Source organism: Vombatus ursinus, unplaced genomic scaffold, assembly GCF_900497805.2.
Source record: "Vombatus ursinus unplaced genomic scaffold, bare-nosed wombat genome assembly UNPS02011334.1, whole genome shotgun sequence".
Lineage (NCBI taxonomy): Eukaryota > Metazoa > Chordata > Mammalia > Diprotodontia > Vombatidae > Vombatus > Vombatus ursinus.
Genome location: NW_020951112.1, coordinates 8977012 through 8991746, shown reverse-complemented (window position 1 = coordinate 8991746; position 14735 = coordinate 8977012). Strand labels below are relative to the sequence as shown.

Sequence of the window (14735 nt, the reverse complement as noted above, 5' to 3'; positions counted from 1 at the left end):
GATGTGAGTATCTAGTCATTTTACCACCGAAGTTAACAAACTTGCATTGTGTGCAAGTCAGCCATGAGTAAGTTGGGAAGGCAATAAGTCAGTGACTCTTAAGGCCTGACCTGAAAAGGCCTGCCTTCCTTACCCACTATTACAACATCTGGATGCTATTTTTTCTGAACCCCTTCATAAAAAACATTTTCTGACAGTTAATGAATGTAAGAGGATAAAAGGTACTTGATACATAAGACATCTGGAGACTTTCCAGACGTCAAGTTTTGAAATGTTCAACTAAACAAGACTTTGAAAAACATTCTCCTCTCTCCTGACAAAGAAAAGGAGGCATTTTTTACCTTGCTGAAGGCTACTGTGAAGACGATTTACAAACGCTGCTAATATCGTGGCCACGTTCATTACTTGAGAGCACTGGGCAAGACCGAGGGTAAAGAGTTCATTCCAATATGCTTTCACTAATGAGATGCTGTTTTCTTGACTGTAAAGAGAAAAAAGGCAACACATTCCACAATTCAGTTTATTTAACTACTTTCCAACAATAGCATGTAATAAATATATTCATTTAAAAAGTAAAATGTAGCTGAACTAAAATGATTTTGAAGAGGGGTCATGGCTAATTTTATGGTTTAAAGAGTTAATGAGATAAATAGGTAAATATTTCAACCAACTTGTATTAAATTCAGCCTATTCTTCTGAAATGTCTTCATTGTTTTAAAAATGTACTAAAGCTATAAACATTTGGAGTTTCATTTCATATTTCTCAGTGACAGCAACTAAAATAAGTGATCCATGCAACAACTATAAAGAGAAAATGAATCTATATAAAGAAAAATGTAAAACTCTCTAAAAATCCAAGTACATAAATCTGATAAAGTGAACATCTACATAAAGTTAATGAGTTAAAAATCATGCCTTCAAAGTCTGTAAAGATTTTTTTTTTGATGCTTACTAAAATTACTTGAAAGTTTATTTACAGGCATTTAAGGAATTTCCTCAGATAGGGATCATTTGATCTTCCTCAAGATTACAAATTACAGATCATGAGTTATATACTATTACAGGGGTATTTTATTTATCTTTTTATATTCAGTTTTATCGATCCCTTTCAGGTTTGTTACACTACTGTTATTTCATGATGGATCCTGTCTGACACTATCATGCCCTGCAACCAAGACATCTCAGAGCTCTCTCTCATAACAAAGAAAATAGTTTAATAAAACCTAAAAGCATCTTCAACATTACATACCTGAAGTCCCCCACCTCTGAACAGAGAGTCATAAGGGCATTTTACTTAGAACAAGATAAAGAGAGTGAGAGTGGGGAGCTCTGAATAAAAGCTACGATCAACAATTAGTATGTGGTTAGATCACAGAAAATAAAGTCACTGGCCCATGGGGAAAAAAATCCCAATTCAAGTAACAGTAGTGATAAATCTAATGGCTTGTGCTGATGACTTCTTTTCCCCCCTATATCTTCCCCATCCCCACAGACACTTCCCTTGTAAGAATTAAAACTGCTGAACAAAACAGACCCACGAATGTAATACTCTGCACCTGTAATGCAGTGGAGGGAAATGTCTCATTATCTGTTTTCCCCAGCCAAGACTGTAGATTGCAATTAATCAGTCTATGAGCCTTTTATAATGTGGTTTTTATTTAAGCTATTGTAATTGTTGTACAGTTTTGTTCTCTTGCCTTCTTCTCTCTACATCACTCTTTCCCTATTTCTCTGAATTCTTCAGATTTGGTGCATTTTAGGGCTCAAAAATACTACATTATCCCTAAGTAGTAGAGTTGTCCGGCTATTCCCAAGACAAAGGGCATAGTCTTTGTTTCCAAGTTTTTTGCTGCCACAAATCTTTTGTTCTGGGTGAAAGCACCTGGCCTTTGATCTCTGTGGGGTTCACGACCTGGATCTGTGGCTATGAGTTTGGTGGCTTGTGTCCCAGTGGTCTAGGATTCCTGATATTGGCTCTTATCAATAATCCAACCTAGACCCTCATTAAAAGTTTAAGTAAATGTTCTTTTTTAGACTCTAGACATTGAGAGATGGAGAAACTGAAGATGATTCACAGAACAGGAGTTAAGAAATCAGACTGAAGTCAGATTAAAGATACTACTTTCGAAGATAATGGTCAAGATGCGGGGATAGAATAGCCCCTATCCTCATCAGAAAGGACTGGAAAGCTTATTTTGTCTGAGACTAATTAAATAATAGTCTATTTCCTTACTGGGAGCTAAGACAGGAGAGTCTGTGCCCTAGCAGAGGAAACAGTGAAAAGGCTGCATTATGATGAGAGAGAAAAAAGGAAAGGGCCTAGAATATGCTGGGTTCCCATAAACTCTACCTGCCAGTAAAGCCATTTTGCCTTTGTTGAATCTGTATTCACTCCTTCGAAGAAGCAGGCAGGGCAAGCATTGTAATCTGCATTCTAGAGAAGGCGGAAAAGGCAGGATTCTATACCCAAGATGCTCTTGCCTTCCAGGAAGTCCCAAAGGACTTTGTATTTCTAAGGTGCTTACCCACATCTACCTCATTATCACAATTATTTGTCTAGGCGTTATTGCCCAGACCACAAGTTTCCTGTAGGCAGAGACCAGCTAAGATATCTAGGCAAACATCCCAATGCACCCAGCCCAGTGACTTGCATACAGCAGACATTTCTATTTGATTCATCAAGAGAGCATGGGACATCTGTTTAAAAATGACTCTGTTTAAATTTTGCTTTTAAGCTTGAAAAGAAATAAAGAGAAAACCCCTTTAAGAAACAAGCCTCTGACAGATGCAAGTTTGGGAAAGGCTGAAGCCGAACCACCCACTTAGGGTTAATATTAGCTGCCTGTGGGAGGGAGAAGTCAGGAGAACACGAGGCAGTATGAGAAGCGTGGTTTCTAGGGAAGTCTTTTCCCTCACAAGGTGTGTCCAATAACCCCGTCTGCGCTCTATGAGAAGGAAGACTCGAGAACTTAGAAGAGCAACGTGTCTCAGCTACAAAGGGAGAAGCAGGGAAATGCCTGGAGAGTCACTACATCAGAGCATCCAAGGAGCGCAGACTGGAAAGGGCCTCGAAGGCCAATGAAGCCAGCGCTGACCGGAGATGGGGGAGGCAGCGGCCCCTCCACCCCTTCTGGCTCCTTGTCTCCTCGTCTCCGGGCACCATGTGGCCTCCCCGCATACAACATGAGTCCCTCTACTTCCTAAAGTTTTGCATTAGTGAAGACCGAGGGAGGCAGACTCCAAAGACTGACATGAAAATGCACAGGGGAAAGAGAGCTGGATTTAGGGTCAGAGAACCTGGAATCCAAACCCAACTCTGTTACAACCTGCATGACCTCGATCAAAGCCCAATTCCTCTGGGCTTCAGTTTACTCACCTGTAAAATGGGGCTGGACTAAGGTCCCTTCCAGGCCTAAATATATTATTCTATGAAACTACTCTGAAGCACCAAGATTGCCAGTACTGAGAATGGCAAGGGTAGATGGAAACGCTTTCCACTCTAAGAGGTCCGCTGGGCAAGAAAGCAGGGTAAGGTTGTTTCTAAGGACAATCAATTAAATAATGATAATGTAAAGGGCAGCTAGGTGGTACAATGTATAGAGAGCTGGGCCTGGAGTCAAGAAGACTTGAATTCAAATCCAGCCTCAGACAATGACTATGTGACCCTGGGCAAGTCACTGAACCTATGTCTGCCTCTGTTTCCTCATCTGTGAAAGGGGGATCATAATAGTACCTAACTCCCAAGGTGGTTGTGATCAAAGGAGGTAATACTCGAAAAGTGCTTAGCTCAGTGCCCGGTACATACTAAGTACTATATAAATGTTAGTTATCATTATTAGTAGGAGTAGTAATAGAGAAAAAATTAGGAAGAAGAAAGGGTTTGGGAGGAATCACAATGAGCTCAGTTTTGAACATGCTGCACTCAGGATGTCTACAGGCCATCCAGTTAGAGATGGTCAAAACGCAGCTAGAGATGTGAGACTGAAGGCCAGGAGGTTAAGGCTGGACAAACAGATCTGAAAGTCATCTGTCTAGATGTGATATTTGAAGCCATGGGAGCTGATGAAATTACTTCACAAAACAATATAGAAGAAGAAGAGAAAAGGACCCAGGACAGAGTTTTGGGGAATACCCATGGTTATCAGGCTACTAGATGTATCTGGTGGATTTGGATAAAGCAGCAAAGGAGACTGAGAAGGAGCCAGAGAGGAGAACCAGGAATACAAAAACTCAGAGAGTAGAGGGCATCCAGGAGAAAAAAGTGATTGATTGTCCAGAAGCTACAGAGAGATCAAAGAGGATGCGGCCTGAGACAAGGTCAATGGATCTGGTGATGAAGAGATCATGAGGCCAGAAGCCAATGTTGAGAGTCAAGAAGAGAGTGAGAGGAAAGAGAGAAAAGGAATTAACTGTAGAGGGCCTTGCCTTCTCAAGGAGTTTAGCTACAACGGGGAGGAGACATATGGGACAATAGCTAGTGGGGATGGATGGATAGATAAGTGTATTTTTTTTAAGGATGGGGGAGACATAAGCATGAGTGTAAGCAACAAGGAAGCAAGAGTAGACAGTAGATCAGAGAGGCTGGAAATGAGTGAGAGAGGAAATGAGAAGAGACAATAAGCTGGAGAAGACAGGAGAGAATGTGGTCACTTGTTCAGTTAGATGGGTTGGCCTTAGCAAAGAGCTGGGCCACTTCTTTGTGTGAGAAAAGGCTGAAAGAGGAGATAGTGAGAGGAGATAGTGAGAGAAGATATCTGAGTGATAGAGATGATGAGGATGGGAAAAGAGGAACTTCTTGGCAAAATGGTCTCAGTTTTCAGTGATATATGAGACTAGGTTCTCAGCTGAGAGGATGGGAAAACGAGGGTTCAAATCTCACTTCTGACACATACTGGCTGTGTGACCTTGGGTAATTTATGCAACCACTCAATGCCCTAGGTAATTCTACCAGACTGTTAGTGGCAGAGCCTCATTCAGAATTCCTTGTATCAATAAAATCACAGGTTCAGATTTTATCCTTATGGATAAGAAAAATGAAGGTTAAGTGACTTGTCTATGGGGATGACAGTAAATATCAGAGGTAGAATTTCAACTCCTTTCTTCCCGATTCCAAGTTCAGTGCTCTTAAATAGAGGCATTTTCTAAGTGTTATGAATGCCAGCAAGTTGAATGGGGTCAGAAAGAGCAGAGTTCAGGTTCTGCCTCTTGCCCCATCCTGGCTGCCATGGCCTCTCAGGACCCCCCTAGCTGACAAGAATATTTCTCGCCAGATGTTTCCTCCATCAATGAAATCATAGGCCTGAACAATAACAGCAGGATTTTTAATACTTAACTAATGAAGCCAACAGATTACTAGTGCCTATAAACTATGTAGATTAAGTCAGTAAATTAGACTGCTTACACTCCAATGAATGCCCTTGAATGCTATCACCTCATCCCTTATTCTAATTTCATAAGGCCCTGGGGCAGTTACAACAAAATAGATTTTCCCCTCAGACTCCAGATGGCCATTACTAAGGCTATGGAATTAATGACACCACCACCTGAAGTTGCAATGTTCTTTTTTCCCAGCCCTTCAATATTTAGTTTAATTACTGTGGGCAGTTACACATAATTGAACAGAAGCACTTAAAATCAATGGTGTTATATATGATAAGGAAATTAAAATGATTTCCACTGAAAGATGCCCTTTCTTTTGCTATTGTTACTAAGACAATCCAACAAGTCTACTATTAAGGATAAAAATATCGTCCTTTTACTTTCTGAGGTTTGAGCATGTCAATCAGCCGCACAAGGGCCTAGTGATTTTCCTAGCATTATCAATTTGTTAACCTCAGGTAAGTCTGCCCTCCACTGAAAAATACAGAAATAAATAAAACATAGATTCTGAAAGCAAAAAATTTTTTTCTGTCCCTAGAGGGGAAAATTATGCAAACCAAATCATCAGAACAGTCACAAGTGACTTCTGGCATTTTCTCTAGGTTTCCATCTTTCTCTTTTCTGATATTCTCAGGATGGTGGGAGAGGACAAGAGCCACAGGCAGAAGAAAGAACGATGGACATGGGGCCAGACAACCTCTGAGCCTTGACATCCTCCTCTGTAGCACAAGCTCCACATGTGTGATCTTATAAACCAGGTATGAATTCTAGCTTGGCTACGTATCACTCACTGCCTGGTTTGATCTTGATCACATTTGCTTAATCTTACTGAGACTCAGTTTCCTCATTTCTAAAACGAGGGGGTTAGACCAGATATTCAACTGAACTATTAGACAGAAAGTACCTACTATGTGTGAGACGACACTGTGGACAAAGACAAAGAAATGAAACTGTCTCTTCTCTCAAATCTGGTAAGGCCCCCAAATCAGTCACTTGTTTTATAAGTGATCCCTTCCTTCCACATCCTCCTGTTTTCATAGGCAGTTATGTTTTAGGGGATGTGATTTAAGGGATATTCACTGCGCATCTAAATCTGCTTCAAATCACGTCACCCTGCCACGTGGTGAGCCCTCTATCAGTGATTAACGACAAGATGTCGTCTTAAAGCACTTTGGATTTAGGCTTCTCAATCTTTTTCAAAGGAAGGCAGGTGGGGGTACCACTGACAAATGCAAACAAGGCAACTGGAATGCAGAGTGGTTAAGGCGCACTGCTTAACAGCACAGACTGGGTCAGTGCTTAGACCATGCAGAGACCTAGACTGTCTGGCTTCCAGTCTAGGACTTGGCTACTCTTTGTGGTTGTACACTAGGAAATATGGGGGCAGAGTCACTTCATGCTTACAATGGAATCCTTGTGGGGGACTGTTAATGTGCTCACATTTGGCTTTATGTTTATTTGCACACCAGTGCACAGGGCAGACAATGCTCCTGCCCACCAGTCTGGCAGAAGACGCTCGAATCCGTTGCAGTTGGCCTCATGGCACCTCCTGAGCCTTCTTACCCATCATTTCCCCCCCTTCACTCTCCAGTCCAATCATGGGGGCCCTCCTCCTCCTCATTCCCGCACCAGGATCATTGCCCATCTCTGTACCTGGAACACTCTTCTTCCTCACTTCCACCACACAGAATCCCTGGTCTCCTTCCTGACTCACCTTCTCCAAAAGGCTTCTCCTGGCATCCCTCAGCTGTCTCCAAGGGTAACGCGTCCCCACTCTGTAAGTGAGTTGTACACCTATGTATGTCTGTTTGGGAAGGTAAGCTCACTGAGGGCAGGAACTGTTTCACTTCTGTCTTTTTATCCCCAAGATTTGGCACAGTATCTGGCACACAGGAATTGCTTGGTAAATGCATATCCACTGCTATGCCAGAAATAGTATGTAATCAAGCACATGCTGCTGACAATCTTGTTTTAGGAAATTTTATCTGCATGCTAAATTTGCTACAAAGTGATTATTTAGGGGCTATTTTTATTTTGAAAAATAACTAAGAACTACAAATGTACATTTTAAAAATTACATGGTGGAAAAAATAACTAAATGTCTAGATGTATTACTTAGGAATTTAAAAAAAAACCACAACTCATCCCCCAACACACCACCCTTCATTCCTGTTCCCAAATACCTTATTCAAAATACATTTGTGCTATGAATAATGTTTATACTCAAGACTTTCAGAACACTCACCCCAGAGCCTGGAAGGATGGAATGGAAAGTGCCCAGTGCATGGACAAGAAGAGCAGTCTGGAGGCAGACTCACCGATGTAGTGAACATTCAGGTACTCCGGCATCGGAGAAGGCATGGTAAGCTAGTGGTGACAGGGGAGTTAGATAAGTTATCTCATGACTGAAAAGTCTAAATATTCACTTACTTTGAATAAACTTGGAAGGAGCAGAAAATTACAGTCTTAAGTCTTGCTAATATCCATGCTGATAAAAATGTAAAGAACTCTAAGATTCTGTCATGTCTGCCTTCGAACCAAACAAAAGACATTGACATGGGATCACAGCCCACGGACTGCAAAGGGACCTCAGAGACCAACCCTCTCATTCTGACAGGCTGAAACCTCAAGATGTGAAATGACCTGCCCAAGGTCACACAGGATGAGTGACAGAACGAGGATGCAAACCTCATAGCCTCTGACTTCAAGTCTAGCACTGAACTACACTCACATGTGGATTGAGTCTGGTATCTGAACCCGACGGCGTGAGTAACAAACACAACCATGACACCCAGTTTGATTAGACAAAGCTGTGTTAGGTACTGATCAACAGTCTATATAAATACAGCTTTGCTGATATGGATACACTGGGTGTTGTTCAATAAGAATTACTATATGATGGAGAGGTCTCTGCGCAACAAATTCCAGATCAGAGCAGTAAATAGATTTAAATTTGTATCCACAGGTACAAAACCACCTGGCATTACTTCGGGTAGTTTTCAGAAATCTCACCAGATAATTAAACTACATGAAATAAAACATTTGCTCTTTTCAAAAGAAACTGTGCAACCCACTGCCTTTATAAGAAAAATGTTCATTGTCTTTTTAAAATTGTCTACCTTTTTTCCAAAAAATAAAATTAGTCAATTGGTTAGATCTCTGCCCCTCAAAGTCTTCATAAATATTAATAATTTTGTTCCTCCCCTTTAGGTCAATCACTCCAGCTCAGTGAGGATTCCAAGAATTAAATGATCTTGGTGTGAAGGCACTTTAGAGATTATCTAGTTGAAACCATGCCTGAAGTATTAAAAATGATACCAGTTGCATAATGTTCACACTGATGCTGTCAAAATAGTAATTGGATTATACCGAATAGGTGTGAATTCTGAGTATTTGGCTATGTATTAGGCAAATGGCATTTTCAGAAGGTATCACATTGGGTGGGCATTTTATTTGTTTTGACTGATAGCTAAGGAGACAGAGAGAAACTAATGTGAGGGCACTAAACGACAGAAGCAGTTACATAATCAAAGTATTTCAGAGTTGTAAGGGACCTTGAGACCCATTTAGTATAACTCATACTAGAATAAGAATCACCCTGATAACAACACTTCAGCAAGTGGTCGTCCAGCCTCCACCTCATGACCTCCACTGAAGGGGGTCCACTCTGGGAGCAACCCCCACTCTGCTTTTGAACAGGCTCTGTCCCTGTGGGATTCCCATTTATTGCTGCTAGCTCTGCCTTCCAGGGTCAAACAGAAAAAGGCTAATTCCTGTTATACCTGACAGTTCTGAAGATACTTATCCTCTTTGCATGAGGCTAATAACCATGCAGTTTCTTTTCAACTGGAAGGCTGAATATATTATCAGTTACTGCTTATGGTTCACAAGGACAAGCTGACAAGGAATCACACTACAAGCCCCACCATATAACCATATACATGAGGAGTGTGTTCAATTTTCTTTCTAAAAAACTGACCGATCAGATCTTTCGGATGTAACTTTTGTGTATTTAAATACCTTAACTATTATGTTCTTAACAAAATTTGAAATTTTATGCAACATTGGTGATTTGGGTTTTGGAAGAGGAGTAAAACATATTCCCTATGCATTGGTGAGAGAGCTGCAATGGTATTCTTCAGATCAATTTCAATTGTTAAGGTATCTGCCACTGGTATCATGGTAGACTGTGGTCATTTTCACTGTCACTGAATGTTAAATTTTTTTGAAATCAGATTTAAAAATCAGATGGATGGTCAATTTGAAAAAGATGGGGTTCTGGGCTGATAAAAATGCTGTCCATTATCTGCCAGAGATGACAGAATCAAGGTGCAGAAGAAGTCATACATTTTTGGACATGGCTAATAGACTAGACATACTTGTTAAAAGGGTTTTTTTCTTCTTTTTTCTTTTTCTCTGATGGTGGGAGATGGGATAGAGAGAAAAATAAAAACTTGTTAACTGAAAAAAAATACCAAATATATATATATAGATAGATAGATAGACAGATTTTTTTTTAAAGAAAAAAGAGTTCCAGTCAGTTCAGGGTGGCAATTTCAGATCTGATAGTACGCTATTGCACTAATTTCCTATTATAATTTTTTGTGTACTTATCAGTTCCCCTACTAAACTGTAAGATCATCAAGGGTAAGGATTATGTCTCATCTCCCAAAGCAAGGAATAATGCCACGCATATGGATGTGTAAGAGTGTATGTGTATGTAAATAAAAGCCAGTTAATAAAATGATGGTTTAGAAATTACTGATAAACACCTTTCCTTGAACATGTTTTCTTCTGCACAGTGACCGGTAGCTTCAAACCAGGAGCCTCCCTTTTCTAAGATAGCTCCACGTTCCAGGCTTCAAGCAACAAACTTTAATGAGACACCAGAAAGTACTTTGTGAGTTCTCATTAGGGCAAATTAAAAAAGTAAAGCAATATTGTTACTAGAAATCACTTTTTAACAAAAACCCTATTATCAAAATTGGCCATTAAGTGCTAGGTCGTGGGGATAGACAAACACTGACCCTGATCTCAAGCAGCTGACATAGTAATTAGGGAAGGGAGAGGGAAGATATGTCTATAAAGAGCTATGGCTCAGGAAGAGGTTCTAAGTACAAAGGATAGAGCTAGGCAAAGTATCATGGGAAATTTCATCAGTGAAAATTCACTTTTGCAAGGGGAGGACCAGAAAAGGCTTCATGGGAAAGGTGGAATCTAAGTTGAGGTTGGAGGAGAGAAGGGAGTGCATTGCATTTATATGGGACACTATGAACAGTGCCACAGAAACCAAAGAGGGCAGAACAAAGGAATGTGTACAGAATATTATAAAGCTGAAAGGGTACGATTGGAATCAGATTTTGGAAGGTCTTAAGGGCCACGATCAGGAATTAATACTTTACTTGGCAGGCAACAGGGAACCACAGAAGGTCTTTGAAATGGATACAATCAGAAAGGTGCATTAGTAAGGTAAGACTATTCAAACTGCAGTATGAAGGATGGACTGGAGAAGAATAGATTGAGGCAGAAAAACCAATTAGGAAGCTATTACAATCAAAGAGGTGAAAAGAAATGAGAGACTGATGTAGGGTAGTTGTTAGAAAGGATGGAACAGGTGTAAGAAATATCACTGAGGCATCCACAGGACTTGGCAAGTGACTGGAGCAAGGAAAAGGGAAGAAAGCTGGTTCCAAAGTTGTGATTCTGGGAGTAGGGAAAGAAAGTGGGATCCTCACTGGAAATAGAGGATTTGGAGGTTAGGAGCAGGTCTGGGGTAGGGAAGGGGATAAGGGGGAGGATAAGGGGGGAAGGAAGGATGACGAGTTCAGTTTTGACATGTTTACTTCAGGGTGCTGGGCATTAGACATCCAGGTAGGAAAAACTCTTTTAATGTAATAAAAACATTTTGAAACATAAGATTTTATCTTAAATACAGTAACTGTTTTTGGTACAGATGAAATAAAGTCAGGACATGGGTTCTAGTTCTTGCTCTGTGATGTGAGTGAGTAACTTCCTCTCTCTGGTTCTCAGTTCCCTCACCTGTAAACTGGATAATTTCTAATGGCCTTTCTACAAAGAATATTCTAGAAGCCTAAGTGATCCAGAGAAGCTAAAAACCAGCAGAAGGGAGAAGAAGCCTGAGCCAACTGGCTTTGCTTCTTGGAGGCATCATTATTTTGGAACCTACTGCTTTTCCCAAGTTTGTAAAAATTTGTAACGACAGTACGCACTGAACATTTTTGTTTGTATTCATAAAATCATTACACAATGAACATTTATTTGCTTTGCACAAATAAATTAAACACCCAGGTCATAATACAATAAGCCCCTTCTGTATTCCAACTGAAATGAAGTTTAGATACTACATAGAATCTTTTACGTCCTATTAAGCTTTTACTTATCCACTTTTCATTTTACAGTGAAGTGTCTTTAATGTGTTATCCTTGTCTTTGCTTCTATAGCTGATGGACTACAGAGGGGCTCTCAGTTAGACATTCAATAGAAATACTGTGAAGCTAAAGATGAATGTGAAAATGAAAATCCAACTGCCTTTGTTCAATATTAGCCACAGCTCTATTACCCATCGTAACAAGGCAATGACCCAAAAGGACAAATGCACTCACATTTCATGCATCAAACACCTCTCCAAACTTAACACTGGAGAAATATTGGGGAAAAACACTGAAATGCAATTATTTGAGACATTTTTGAAGAGAACTGCAGGCAAGCAAAGATGCAACTCATTATGTTAAGAGGTACAGGAAAAACAAATTGGGAATCATCATACCTTTTCAGAACTTGCCACAGGGGAGTGGAAAAAAATAGCCTGAAAAAATTGGGGAAGTACCAAAGATGACTAGTTTTAACCAAAAAAGATTAAGAGTATTTACCCAAAAATCCTGTGGTTGGTGTGTAGGTTAATTACTTTTAAACAAATCCACAGCATTTTCAATATGTCAAAATTATTTGACTATAACATCTGTTAGCTAGTATATAACATGTTCATATAGAAGTAAATCTCTATTTCATATATAATAATGCCACCCACTTACATATATGAGTTTAAACAATAATTCCCTCCTTGCCTACCAGCTACTTTCCCCCCCTCAAAGTGAAGAGAGGAAATAAAATTGCTTGGTATAACACACCTACATTGAGCCAGTGGGAAGAGCAGTGAAAATTTTACCAAGTAAAAAAAGGGCCTGGAAGCTGAGGAGCGAGGCATGAGAGGTGACTAACTGCAACAGGGCAGGCATGGCTTCTTTCATGCTTCATATAGATTGTAAGCTGGTTTTGTAAAACTTGCTTGTATTAAATGCATTTCAAGACCAAAGATTTAGAAGGACTCCATTTTTCTTGATAAATAAGGACTCACCCACTAGCTCATCAGTTTTATAAGCTAGGTTTGCTTAAAGTGTGACATCTGTAACTTTCAAGTGAGCAAAGTGGTTTTGGCTGGAGATGTAATAAGGCATGAGACTTGTCTTTCATGGAGAAAAGATGCCAAGTCCTTCAGATGTCCAAGTATGTTTCTCTATCTTCAGGTTTGCTGCCCTAGTGATTAAATGATGAACATTGTCCAAATTGAAAAAGGAAAAAAAAATTTTAATCTTGGTTTAAATTTTTCATAAATGAGTGATGAAAACTTGGCAATCAAAATCCATCTGGCTTGCATCAATCCTTTTAAGATGAGTTTTTTTTCCCTAAAATCATAAAGTTCGATTTCTAATTTACAATGCTCCCATCTGTTTCTACAACTTCCTGATTCTCCTTAAAGACAAGAATAAGGACCAAAAATGCTGCTGAAAGCCAGCCTGGTATAATATGATCACCCCGTGTCTCCAATTACTTGTCCGAAATTGTGAACAACAAAATACCCAACCTCACAAAGTTGAGAATGCATGAAAAACTGAATGGAAAGTTATGGAGGGCTATATTAAAGTAAATTGGCAGCAAAAAAAAAAAAGTTTCTTCACAAATACACTCTTAATAATTTCTGAACATTCTGCTCTACAACTTTTTCCTGAGGTTACCATTTCAGAGTTGTGGGCCTTAGATCTTAATCATCTGCCCTCTGTGGGCCTTGAGGATCATGATACCCAAGTGGCCCCATCTAATAGGGTAAGAGTCTCTAACTGTAAAGGACTCTGGAAGTGATCAAGTCCAGCCCCCTCATTTCACGGACAAGGAAACAGAAGCACAGAAAATGTAAGAGACTTGCTCAGGGTAACATAGCTAGTGTCTGAGGTAGGATTTCCCTCCAGTCTTTCTGATTCCCAGTTCAGTGCCCTACCCACTCTACTATATTGCCTCTCTATCTCTCATGGAGATAAAATGTTTCACTACTAATTTAAAAAAATCCAAATACTCAAATATATATCCTCAATCACTGGGAGGACTAGGAAAAGAAATAAAGGTAGATTTCCAAACGTCCTGGAATATCTAGTATCAGGATGTAGATAATGAAGACAAGGAAATTCCAATGGGATCTTAAAATACAAAGTATTGCTCTAAGTACCGAGTTCCAGGAACTCAACAGGGGACCACAAGAAATAAGCACCTTGGCATATGCCTGAAAACATGTGTGAATCTCTGATGCGGAAATGTACATTTAAAGTACAAGAAAGATAAGTAGACTGTCTTAAACTGCCTATATCCTTGGACCCAGCAAGACCACTACTTGGTGTATTTCCAAAGATGATTAGGGAAAAAGGAAAAGAACCTATAAGTTCTAAAATGTTTATGGCAGCTCTCTTTGTGGTGGAAAAGAACTGGCAATTGCACGGATGCCTGTTTATTGGGGAATGGCTGAACAAGCTGGGGAATATGATTGTGATGGAATACTACTATGTGACAGGAAATGATGAGCTCAATGATTTTAGAAAAACATGGAAAGACTGGCATGAAAAAATGAAGAGTGAAATGAGCAGAACCAAGAGAACATTGTATACAGTAACAGCAATATTGTTTTAAAAATGATTCTGAACGAATGAGTTATTTTGTCTATTATAAACACCCAAACTAACTACAAAAGACATATGAAGAAAGATGCTATCTGCATCCAGAGAAAGAACTGATAAACAGAAGTATGTATAGAAGTACGTGTGTTGTGCATGGCAGATTTGCAGTTTCATGTACAATTATCTTTTTTATTGTACTATATCATGGAACTGCTTATTTTATTCCATAAATTAAAAATTAAAAAAAATATATAAGTAGAGAATATGGAAGTAGCTCCTATGTCTGTGATGGAGAAAGGAGAAGAGCAGGGAGAGGATGCCAGCCTTCCTAAAGCTGAAGGGTCTTCAGTTTGGAGTTTGAAGCAGAAAAGAAATTAGGTCAGACCAGGTCAATCA

At 39.7% G+C, this 14735-nt stretch overlaps 1 protein-coding gene across 8 annotated transcripts in view; it reads right to left on the bottom strand.

The window, feature by feature from the left end:
• Positions 1–14735, bottom strand: part of NR2C1 (nuclear receptor subfamily 2 group C member 1) — a 95177-nt gene that overhangs the window by 12765 nt on the left and 67677 nt on the right. For all 8 annotated transcript variants that reach the window (XM_027855796.1, XM_027855789.1, XM_027855792.1 and 5 more), the window contains 2 exons: positions 7625–7746; positions 342–481 (listed from right to left, as the gene is read on the bottom strand). In XM_027855796.1, the coding sequence (XP_027711597.1) occupies positions 342–481; positions 7625–7746 (262 nt within the window). The remainder of the gene's footprint in view (positions 1–341; positions 482–7624; positions 7747–14735) is intronic.